The sequence below is a fragment of the Nycticebus coucang genome, chromosome 21 (assembly GCF_027406575.1).
Source record: "Nycticebus coucang isolate mNycCou1 chromosome 21, mNycCou1.pri, whole genome shotgun sequence".
Taxonomy (NCBI): Eukaryota; Metazoa; Chordata; class Mammalia; order Primates; family Lorisidae; genus Nycticebus; species Nycticebus coucang.
This window is the reverse complement of record NC_069800.1, coordinates 19205381-19218260: the sequence shown is the minus strand read 5'-3', so window position 1 is coordinate 19218260 and position 12880 is coordinate 19205381. Positions and strand designations below refer to the sequence as shown.

The window sequence follows — 12880 nt, the reverse complement described above, 5'->3', positions numbered from 1 at the left end:
AAGAAGGAATTATCAAAATGTTGAAACAAAACAATAATGAAGAAACAAACTATCAGAACCTCTGGGATACAGCAAAGGCAGTCCTAAGAGGAAACTTTATAGCGTTGCAAGCCTTCCTCAAGAGAACGGAAAGAGAGGAAGTCAATAACTTAATGGGTCATCTCAAGCAACTGGAAAAGGAAGAACTTTCCAACCCTAAACCCAGCAGAAGAAAAGAAATAACTAAAATTAGAGCAGAACATAATGAAATTGAAAACAAAAGAATCATAAAACAGATCCACCAATCAAAGAGTTGGTTTTTTGAAAAGGTCAATAAAATAGATAAACCACTGACCTAACCAGAAGTACAAGAGTAAAATCCCTAATTTCATCAATCAGAAATGATAAAGGCAAAATAACAACAGACTCCTCAGAAATTCAGCAAATCCTTAATAAATACTACATAAAACTCTACTCTCAGAAGTATGAAAATCTGAAGGAAATAGATCAATACTTGGAAACATGTCACCCTCCCAGACTTAGCCAGAAAGAAGTGGAAATGTTAACCAAGCCTATAACAAGCTCTGAAATAGCATCAACTACAAGAAATCTCCCCAAAAAGAAAAGCCCAGGACCAGATGGCTTCACATCAGAATTCTACCAAACCTTTAAAGAGAAACTAGTACCTATATTACTTAATCTATTCAGAAACATAGAAAAAGAAGGAATACTACCCAACTCATTCTATGAAGCAAATATCACCCTGATACCCAAACCAGGAAAAGACCCAACAAAAAAAGAAAATTATACACCAATATCTCTAATGAATATTGATGCAAAAATGTTCAATAAGATACTAGCAAACAAAATCCAACAACATATCAAACAAATTATACACCACAACGAGGTGGGTTTCATCCCAGGGTCCCAAGGATGGTTCAATATACATAAATCCATAAATATGATACATCACATAAACAAATTAAAAAACAAAGACCATATGATTCTCTCAATTGATGCAGAAAAACCTTTTGACAATATCCAGCATCCTTTCTTGATCAGAACGCTTAAGAAAATAGTTATAGAAGGAACATTTCTTAATCTAACAGAGGCCATCTACAGCAAACCCACAGCCCATATCATAGTGAATGGAGTAAAACTGAAATCATCTCCACTCAGATCAGAAACCAGGCAAGGATGCACACTGTCTCCACTGCTTTTTAATATTGTAATGGAAGTCTTAGCCACCGCAATCAGGCAAGAGAAGGCAATCAAGGGGATCCAAATAGGACCAGAGGAGATCAAATTGTCAGTCTTAGCAGATGATATGATTACTTATCTGGAAAACCCCAGGGAATCAACTACAAAACTCCTAGAAGTGATCAAGAAATATAGTAATGTCTCAGGATACAGAATTAACACTCATAAATCTGTAGCCTTTATATACACCAACAATAGTCAAGGGGAAAAAACAATCAAAGATTCTATTCCCTTTACAATAGTGCTAAAGAAGATGAAGTATCTGGGAGTATATCTAACTAAGGACGTCAAAGATCTCTACAAGGAAACTATGATACTCTGAAAAAAGAAATAGCTGAAGATGTTAACAAATGGAAAAATATACCATGCTCATGGCTGGGAAGAATCAACATTGTTAAAATGTCTATACTACCTAAAGCAATTTACAGATTTAACAACCACCACCACCACCCCCCAAAAAGCACCTCTCTCATATTTTAAAGTAAATTAGTAAAGAAAAATTAGTACTTCGTTTTATATGGAAACAGAAAAAAACCTCGAATAGCCAAGACATTACTCAGAAATAAAAACAAATCGGGAAGAATCATGCTTCCAGACTTCAGACTATATTTTAAATCGATAGTGATCAAAACAGCATGGTACTGGCACAAAAATAGAGAGGTAGATATATGGAACAGAATTGAAGACCAAGAGGCGAACCCAGACACTTATCGTCATTTGATTTTCAATAAGCCTAATAAAAATATAAATTGGGAGAAAGATTCCCTATTCAATAAATGGTGCTGGATGAATTGGCTGGCAACTTGTAGAAGACTGAAACTGGACCCACACCTTTCTCCTCTAACAAAAATTGACACTCACTGGTTAAAGGACTTAAACTTAAGACATGAAACTATAAATGTTCTTAGAGAGAGTGCAGGGGAAACGCTTGAGAAAATTGGCCTGGGAGAATACTTCATGAGGAAGACACCTTGGGCAATTGAAGCAACATCAAAATTACATTACTGGGTATCTGATCAAATTAAAAAGCTTCTGCACTGCCAAGAACACACTAAGTAAAGCAAATAGACAGCCCTCAGAATGGGAGATGATTTTTGCTAGTTATACTACTGACAAAGGTCTAATAACCAGAATCCACAGAGAACTCAAACTTATTACTAAGCAAAAAACAAGTGATCTCATTTCATTCTGGGCAAGAGACATGAACAGAAGCTTCTCTGAAGAAGACAGGTGCATGGTCTACAGACACATGAAAAAATGCTCATCATCTTTAATCATCAGAGAAATGCAAACCAAAACTACTCTGAGATACCATCTAACTCCAGTAAGAGTAGCCCACATCACAAAATCCCAAAACATCAGATGTTGGCGTGGACGTGGAGAAAAGGGAACACTTCCGCACTGCTGGTGGGAATGCAAGCTAGGACATTCCTTTTGGAAGGAAATTTGGAGAACACTCAGGGATCTAAATGTAGACCTGCCATTTGATCCTGCAATTCCTCTTCTAGATGTATATCCAAAGGACCAAAAATCATTTGGCAGTAAAGATATCTGCACCAGATTGTTCATTGCAGCTCAATTCATAATTGCCACGTCATGGAAGAAGCCCAAGTGCCCACTGACCCATGAATGGATTAATAAATTGTGGTATATGTATACCATGCAGCAGTAAAAAAAAAAAAAATGGAGACTTTATCTCCTTTATGTTTACATGAATGGAGCTGGAAAATATTCTTCTTAGGAAAGTATCTCAGGAATGGAAAAAAAAGTATCCAATGTACTCAGTACTACTGTGAAACCAATTTATACTAACTCACACTTGCATATGAAAAATAAAACACAACTTTAGTCTATGATGAATGAGAGAAGGTGAGGGCGAGGGATGGGGAGGAGGTGGGAGGGATAGTAGGGGATAGTAGGGGGACCACAACTATGGAGCACATTGCAAGTACAAGTTGGTTCTATCATGTGTAGAACACAAATGTCCTAATTCTATCATTGGGTAATTGAGATGAAAGCTATGCTGATTAGCATGATGTAAGCACTCCAGGTTGTACAAATAATCAACACACTGAAATGGGCATAAATGTATTTATGATCTCTGTACAAGAGACTTAATAAAAAATAAATAAATTATATTTAAATAGAAAACAGTATAATATTAGTAACATAGCTAAGTCAAATATGAGAAAAGGACTATAATGAGCTATATGCGTAAGGGTAAATACATTATACACTCAAATTAATCAAGGGAAAAATACATATTCAATTTCCCACAATTGTGGGAGGCAATAGAGAAACTGCTCGCATGTTAACAAGGACTTTGAAAATCAGCCCAAGCCCCTTGTAAAACCATCCTAGGATAAACGCAGCAGTCATTAGATAAGTTACCCACCTCTGACCTGAGGGAGGTGAAGCCAATGCAGAGATCTCTACTGTAGGTGTTCCTTCTCTTTAGAAAAGTGTCTGTCATGGAGACTCAGGTCCCAGCTCCTGCTGCCTAGAGGGACAGCAGGAGGACCTTCACCTGCTGCCCCAGTAGAGAACAGGCAGGGGATCTGGCTGCAATCTGGATTTACAAACATGATTCAGTGGTAAGGCTGTATGTTAACCCTTCAGTCATACCATCTGTCAGCTCTACAGCCTACGAGTTCTCAAGCAGGGACTGCCACTAAAGAGCCCTATGTGGTGACTGCTTGTCTGCCAGCCAATTATGACAATTCCCCTGGCTCAGGGCAGAGACAGCCTCCCACCATGACTAACATGCTGTCTGGAAATAAGCTGCTTCTCTCTGCTATATTGCCAGAGTGCTCATCCTGGTTGCAAAAATACAGGAAATGCAGCTTTGGTGACAACCACTGGTGCTTTGCTTAGGCTGTTCATTTGCTACTGCCAACCTCTAATCTTTCTGGCCAGCTCCAGGATATTCAAACCTTTCCCCAGTGCAACTTACCTCGACACTGAAAATTAAGAATAAAAGATTGCTGGAGAAATTCAGAGATGCGGGATGGGTAAAGGGGTAGCTGTTTGGTCAGTTGCATTTGGAAAGACTTTCATGGACAATATGTGCCTCCTCAAAACACCACAATGTGTAGGGCACACACCTTTATTTCTGGGGTAACTCCCTACAACTGACTTCTGCTTACAGACTTGGCCAACATCAAGGATGCTGTCCAATTGCTACGGCACAATAAAAACAATGATAATGTATGCAACCATTAGAAAGTACAAAGATTTTGTATAATATACACAAAGGTTTTAAGATATACCAATGTGTTTCTCTCCTTCCTTCTTACATAATTCAGTCCAAAAGCCATTAGGCAGATAAAGCGAAGGAGGCCTGAGCATGGGAGGTAGGTGGCCAAGGAGAGGAGAGGTCAGAGCAGCCCAGCATGGTCACACTCCACAAGAGAGCAGAAGGGGAGGGTCCAGCACAAGGAGATGAAAGGAATAACAGAAGACTGCTACACAGTGGAAGTCAGGTTCACCACTGTCAGAAAGGGAGCTACCAGAAGGAAAGGGAGAGAACTAGAGTGAACACTGTGGGGTTAGACTGCGATTGAAGAGAGAAGAAGAGAGAACAAAGAGTGAATGCTATGGGGTTAGATTGGGATTGAAGAGGGAAAAGGAGAGAACTAGAGTGAACGCTGTGGGGTTACATTGGGATTGAAGAGGGAAGGGAGAGAACAAGAGTGAACGCTGTGGGGTTAGATTGGGAATGAAGAAGGAAAGGTAGAGAACTAGAGTGAACGCTGTGGGGTTAGATTGGGAATGAAGAAGGAAAGGTAGAGAACTAGAGTGAATGCTGTGGGGTTAGACTGGGAATGAAGAAGGAAAGGTAGAGAACTAGAGTGAACGCTGTGGGGTTAGACTGGGAATGAAGAAGGAAAGGTAGAGAACTAGAGTGAATGCTGTGGGGTTAGACTGGGAATGAAGAAGGAAAGGTAGAGAACTAGAGTGAACGCTGTGGGGTTAGATTGGGAATGAAGAGGGAAGGGAGAGAACCAGAGTGAACACTGTGGGTTAGACTGACATTGAAGAAGGAAAGGGAGAGAAGTAGAGTGAACGCTGTGGGGTTAGATTGAGATTGAAGAGAGAAAGGGAGAGAACTAGAGTGAATGCTCTGGGGTTAGATTGGGAATGAAGAAGGAAAGGGAGAGAACTAGAGTGAACGCTGTGGGGTTAGATTGAGATTGAAGAGGGAAGGGGAGGGAACTATAGTGAATGCTATGTGGTTAGATTGGGATTGGAGAGGGAAGGGGAGAGAACTAAAGTGAATGCTATGGGGTTAGATTGAGATTAGAGGTACCAGCATACTGGTATGAACACTTGGTTAGTAAAATAGATAATGAAATATAGATATTTCATTATACCAATATGAAAATATAGATACCGATGTGTAAAGGTTGTATGTACGAACACACATTGTCTTAGCTCTGTTGACACACAGGATATGGAAGCAGTGACACCCCAATAGCAATGAACGTACCCAGGTCATTCCCCACTAAAATGACCCAGGCTCCTTGGATAACTGGTTAGTTTTAGACAAGTATGAAATAAATCCAGAATATCTTTTGTTCAGCATGTAAGGAAGTACTCAGAGAACAATGCAGATAAGCCACGGTACCCCAAATGCAGCTTGAAGGAGCAGTCATTGGCCACAGCTGGAACAATTTGAGTATCAAAATAAATAATGATAAAAACAGACCTAAACTAATAAGTGAAATAGCAAGCTGTGTGACCCGACTGATCAATTAGATAAACAGCAAGAAGAGAAAGTTCTTTCTTACATAAAAAGCCAATTAATATATGTAGAAAGAACGATGAAAATTAAAAATTACCAGTGGGCAACTATGAAGATAATAGTTCAGTCAAGAAAAAATGGAATCTAAAATCAGTGTTTAAAAGTAAAATCAAGGTTGGATTATGAGTTCAAAGTACCTTCTCAATATACTTAACAACAAACAAGAAAAGAATAACTTCACAGGGAAGAAGGCTGGCAATCTCCACCTTAATCGAGGGATCAAGGTGGACATCACCAGCAATGGAATAATGACATCATGCCTCTGACATTCCTGCCAAAATGCATCCTATCAGTGTAATCATGCGGAGATAAAGAAAAACCCTACATTCACGCAGAGGGCTACTCTGCAACATATCTGACCTGCTGTCTGAAAAGCTGCCCAAGTCATATAAAGACCAAGGAACTATGACCCCCCTAAGACTGAAAGAGATTAGAGAGGTGTGACAACCAAACGCCACACAGGAAGCCAGCCTGACTGCGAGATTGTGAGGAACACTGTGGGGACAAACGGAGAAGGCTAAGGGGGTCCAAGGGTTGGATGGCAGAAACATGTCAGTGTGAGTGTCCCAACGTGATGTCACTGTTCAAAGGAAATACACACTGAAGAATTCAAGGGTCCTAATCTCCTCCTTCCACCCATTTAATTTCATATAACTCTGATTCTTTTAAATAGACACAATGCCAGATCCTCTATGTATAATATAACTATTCATAAATATAAATAACGAAAATGAAATTATGAAAAGCAACCATTGTGTTACAGTTTTGCATTTGAGGGTATTTTTTTAATTTTTAATTTTTTTTATTTTATTATTATTATTTTTATTTTATTGTTGGGGATTCATTGAGGGTACAATAAGCCAGGTTACGCTGATTGCATTTGTTAGGTAAAGTCCCTCTTGCAATCCTGTCTTGCCCCCAAAAGGTGTGGCACACACCAAGGCCCCTCCCCTTCCTCCTTCCCTCTCTCTGCTCTTCCTTTCCTCACTCCTCCCTCCTTCTTTCCCTCTCTGCTCTCCCCTTCCCCCATGCCACACTATGACCTTGTCATTAATTGTCCTCATATCAAAATTGAGTACATAGGATTCATGCTTCTCCATTCTTGTGATGCTTTACTAAGAATAATGTCTTCCACTTCCATCCAGGTTAATACAAAGGATGTAAAGTCTCCATTTTTTTTAATGGCTGAATAGTATTCCATATACATATACCACAGCTTGTTAATCCATTCCTGGGTTGGTGGGCATTTAGGCTGTTTCCACATTTTGGCGACTGTAAATTGAGCTGCAATAAACAGTCTAGTGCAAGTGTCCTTATGATAAAAGGATTTTTTTTTCCTTCTGGGTAGATGCCCAGTAATGGGATTGCAGGATCAAACGGAGGTCTAGCTTGAGTGCTTTGAGATTTCTCCATACTACCTTCCAAAAAGGTTGAACTAGTTTGCAGTCCCACCAGCAGTGTAAAACTGTTCCCTTCTCTCCACATCCATGCCAGCATCTGCCGTTTTGAGATTTTGTGATGTGGACCATTCTCGCTGGGGTTAGATGGTATCTCAGGGTGGTTTTGATTTGCATTTCTCTAATAGATAGGGATGTTGACCATTTTTTCAGATGTTTGTTAGCCATCTGTCTGTCTTCTTTGGAGAAGGTTCCATTCATGTCTCTTGTCCACTGATATACGGGATTGTTGGCTTTTTTCATGTGGATTAATTTGAGTTCTCTATAGATCGTAGTTGTCAAACTTTTGTCTGATTCAAAATATGCAAATATCCTTTCCCATTGTGTAGGTTGTCTCTTTGCTTTGGTTGTTGTCTCCATAGCTGTATAGAAGCTTTTCAGTTTAATTAAGTCCCATTTGTTTATTTTTGTTTTTTTTGCAATTGCCATGGCAGTCTTCTTCATGAAGTCTTTCCCCAGGCCAATATCTTCCAGTGTTTTTCCTATGCTGTCTTTGAGAATTTTTATTGTTTCATGCCTTGAATTTAAGTCCTTTATCCATCTTGAATCAATATTTGTGAGTGGGGAAAGGTGTGGGTCCAGTTTCAGTCTTTTACATGTGGATATCCAGTTCTCCCAACACCATTTATTGAATAGGGAGTCTTTCGCCCAAGGTATGTTCTTGTTTGGTTTATCAAAGATTAGGTGGTTGTAAGATGTTAGTTTCATTTCCTGGTTTTCTATTCAATTCCAAATGTCTATGTCTCTATTTTTGTGCCGGTACCATGCTGTCTTGACCACTATGGCTTTGTAGTACAGCCTAAAATCTGGTATGGTGACTCCCCCAGCTTTATTTTTATTACTAAGAACTGCCTTAGCTAGATAGGGTTTTTTCTGGTTCCATACACAACGCAGAATCATTTTTTCCAAATCTTGAAAATACAATGTTGGTACTTTAATAGGAATGGCATTGAATAGGTAGATTGCTTTGGGAAGTATAGACATTTTAACAAAGTTGATTTTTCCCATCCATGAGCATGGTATGTTCTTCCATTTGTTAATATCCTCTGCTATTTCCTTTCTGAGGATTTCATAATTTTCTTTATAGAGGTCCTTCACCTCTTTTGTTAGGTATATTCCTAGGTATTTCATTTTCTTTGAAACTACGGTGAAGGGAGTTGTGTCCTTAATTAGCTTCTCGACTGTTATTGGCATATACAGAGGCTACTGACTTGTGAACATTGATTTTATATCCTGAAACATTACTGTATTTTTTGATGACTCCTAGGAGTCTTGTGGTTGATTCTTTGGGATTCTCTAAGTATAAGATCATGTCATCAGCAAAGAGGGAGAGTTTGACCTCCTCTGCTCTCATTTGGATTCCCTTTATTTCCTTGTCTTGCCTAATTGTATTGGCTAGAACTTCCAGCACTATGTTGAATAGTAATGGTGACAGAGGACAACTTTGTCTGGTTCCAGTTCTAAGAGGAAAAGCTTTCAGTTTTACTCCATTCAGTAAAATATTAGCTGTGAGTTTGTCATAGATAACTTCAATCAGTTTTAGAAATGTGCCACCTATGCCTATAATCTTCAGTGTTCTAATTAGAAAAGGATGTTGGATTTTATCGAATGCTTTTTCTGCATCTATTGAGAGGATCATATGGTCTTTATTTTTGATTCTGTTAATATAGTGGATAATGTTTATAGACTTGTGTATGTTACACCAGCCTTGCATCCCTGGGATGAAACCTATTTGATCATGATGTATGACTTTTTTGATGATAAGCGATAATCTATTGGCTAGGATTTTATTGAGAATTTTTGCATTTATAGTCATTAGTGAAATTGGTCTGAAATTCTCCTTTTGAGTTGACTCTTTTCCTTGCTTTGGTATCAGGGTGATGTTTGCTTCATAAAACATGTTGGGGAAGATTCCTTCCTCCTCAATTTTTTGGAATAATTTCTGTGGTATAGGAATAAGTTCTTCCTTAAAGGTTTGATAGAATTCTGGTGTGAAGCCATCTGGACTAGGGCATTTTTTTATTGGGAGCTTTTTTATTGTTTGTTTAATCTCAGTGCTTAAAATTGGTCTGTTCAGGAGCTCTATGTCTTCCTGGCTAAGTTGGTATGATTCCAAATATTGATCCATTTCCTTCACACTGTCAAATTTCTGGGCATAGAGTTTCTGGTAGTATTCAGAGATGATCTCTTGTTTCTCTGTGGGATTAGTTGTTATTTCCCCTTTATCATTTCTGATTGAGGTTACTAGCAATTTTACTTTTCTATTTCTAGTTATTCAGACCAAAGGTTTATCTATTTTATTTATTTTTTCAAAAAACTAACTCCTTCTTTCATTAATTTTCTGAATGATTCTTTTGTTTTCAATTCCATTGATCTCTGGTTTGTTTTTGGATATTTCTTTTCTTCTACTGGGTTTAGGCTTAGATTGTTCTTCTTTTTCTAATTCCATAAGATGGCTTGTGAGTTTGTCGATGCTCTCTCTTTGTTTTTCGAATGTAGACATCTAAAGTGATGAATTTTTCTCTCAAAACTGCTTTTGCAGTATCTTTGAGCGGTATTTTTTTTAACTTATATTCCATTAGCATCATTATTTCCATAACAACTTTTAATACAATTACATATTTGTTCATGTGTAATTCAAAAAGTTAGTGGGAATTACAAGAAGCCCTCTAGCCAAACAGACAAAGCAGCATACTATAGCAACAGTCTTCACCCTTTAGCTCCAATCAGTAATTAATTCCAAAACATATATGTGCTCCCACTGCCTAGCCAACCTGTTTTTTCACAACGATATATACAAAGAACTCTGAAAATCAAAAACAAGATACCTTGATTTAGATGTGTGGCCTCCATGATCTGAACACCATTCACAGAGCACTGAGACCCACTCAGGGGTACCAGCGTCACTGTCCCCCCGACATTTTCAAAGACACAGTGCTCACTCTCCAAGTCAAGGCCATGAAGAACTGGGAAAGAATTGGGAAACACAAAAGAGCAAGAATTTTACTTTCCCTTTGTACTATCTGCAGTAATTCTCAGATATTTATTCATTCACATACTGAATACCTATCCTATTCCATGTACATATTGGGAAATGAACCTAGATGTTTAGTGAGAAAAGTGAATTTTAGGAGCTCATGGCATCAGGATCTGAACATTACCTATAAAAGGAAGTAAGTTCTGGGATGTTAACTCACTTCATCCTTGGAGACAAAGAGGGTGAGTAACTCAAGTTGCTCTGTGTGCTACTGAATAAATTTCCTCCAGCTCCATGAGGCCACAGAAAGATACAGAGGCAAAAGGGCTCCGCTGGTGAAGGATGTATTATGACCTCCTCATTTGAAGCATGCTGTATTCCAGGAGCAGACATAGATCCGGAGGCCCACAAGGTCTCCAGAAGCTGTCTCAGGTGCCCTCGTGTAGCCTGAGCCAGTTCAGAGACCCAGCCGAGCATGTGGCTGTTGAGGCTTACCTACTCACGTGTGGCTACCTGGATTATTCTTGCCAGAAGAATACCCAGACACGGACATGAACGCCTGTCAAATAAACCTACACAATTTTAGGTACAGGTTCTGACCTGAAATCTCAGGAGTGCCAACCAAATAGCACCCATTCTCTCCATAGATTCATACTATCAATCTTCACAGATCAAAGAAAACAGGTGTTCTTACTACTTTTCATCATTTATAAGTACCCCAAGGGTCAAATACATTATTCAATGATTAGAAGAAGAGGCCTGATGCCTAGCTTCCTTCTACCCAAGAACAGATGAACATGGGGATCTCTGGGGATCTCTCTCCCAGCCTCACAGTAAATAGTAAATACCTGCAGGAATAGGCTAGTATTGGCTTGATTAATAGCTTACACTTGGTGAGAAAGCAGGTTCATTGCCAGCAATTCTAAAAACAGCTGAGAAAATGTAACACGGTGCTCACTCTCCAAGTCAAGGCCATGTCTGTCTCTTGCAAATCCCCACCTTGCCTTGTACACTTATACACTCACCACCTCCATTGTAATCGATGACCACAAATTGCCTAAGTCAGCGGTTCTCAACTCACAGGAACTGTATTATAGGGTCACGGCATTAGAAAGGTTGAGAATCACTGGCCCAGTTATGCTCTAGGTCACTGGTCATCTGTGTGCCTTGTGAAGACTTCTGGGAAACCCCAAAATTCACACTTCTGTATGTGTGTGTGCTGCATTGTCTCAAGTCTATAGTCCCAGCTCCTTGGGAGGCCTAGGCAAGAGAATCGCTTGAGGCCAAGAGTTCAATACCAGCCTAGGCAATATAGTGGTACCCTATACAAAAATTAAAAAGAAAAAAAAAAAATTGGCCAACTGTGGTGGTGCCCACCTACAGTCCCAGGGTAAGGCAGGAGGACTGTTTGAGGTTGAGGGTACAGTGAGCTATGACTGCACCACTTTACTCCAGCCTAGGGGACAGAGTGAGATCTTATCTCCTGGGAAGAGGGGGGAGATTGTCCAATACCGTATTTTAAGTTTTCTTCTTTATAATTATTTCAATGTCAGCTATTCAAAAGAAGGTTCTTCATTAAATATGACCTGAAGAAATCACTGGTTGGATACAGCAAACACTCTTCTGGTGATGGGCACACTAAAAGCCCTAATACAAGCATTACACAAGGCATCCACACAACAAAAACATACTCATCCCCTTAATGTTCTCAAAAAAAATATCATGAGGAAGAGATCATTGCTAAAGATTCTCACCAATATCTTGCTCTGTTGAAGCATCTTCTCTACCAACATATGTCTGACCCTCCTGGGAAGAAAAGTAAAACAAAATTTACTAGTAAAAACTTGTTTCTTCACTTTTCATTTAAGCCCAAACAACATGTGGCCAATGGAATGAACAATGTCCTGGGAAGGATACGGCCTCAGTGAAACCAGAGCTCACTGAGGCTCTATAATGATACCCCGGGTTGTCTCGAAAATGACAGCATGGTTCCTGAGGCTCACTCTTCAACAATGGTCAGGCTTCTATTCTGGCACGCATTATCAGTTTGCTCATGATGGCAACCTCACTGATGGTTCTGATCCCTTCTGGGAAGTTTCTCCTCTGGGAGTTTCTTTGTCTAAAGATACAGCTGTGGGAGCCCACAAAACCCAAGTGCAGTGCCATTCTCATTTAAGTCAAGGATCAGAGAGGGGACACTACCAAGCCAAGGTCACAGAGGAAACCAGTGACATGGGTGTGGAGTTCTGCACTCTTGCTATGAATGCCCTGCTAGGAGCCAAGCCCAGTAACGATGGTGGGAAGCACAGTTTAATAATTCAACTAGGGACCAGGAAACTGCATATGTACGATAAAATTCCAGTTCTAGGTGTTTGCAACTTCTCTTGCTCAGTCTGCCTTCTT

General features: G+C 39.5%; 1 protein-coding gene across 7 annotated transcripts in view; it reads right to left on the bottom strand.

The window, feature by feature from the left end:
• Positions 1 to 12880, bottom strand: part of KIF16B (kinesin family member 16B) — a 348569-nt gene that overhangs the window by 161321 nt on the left and 174368 nt on the right. For all 7 annotated transcript variants that reach the window (XR_008376486.1, XM_053573824.1, XM_053573826.1 and 4 more), the window contains exons 14-15: positions 12232 to 12283; positions 10329 to 10466 (exon numbers count right to left, since the gene is read on the bottom strand). Coding sequence is in view for 6 of the 7 variants with exons in the window: in XM_053573824.1 (XP_053429799.1) it covers positions 10329 to 10466; positions 12232 to 12283 (190 nt within the window). In the remaining variant the exon portion in view is untranslated. The remainder of the gene's footprint in view (positions 1 to 10328; positions 10467 to 12231; positions 12284 to 12880) is intronic.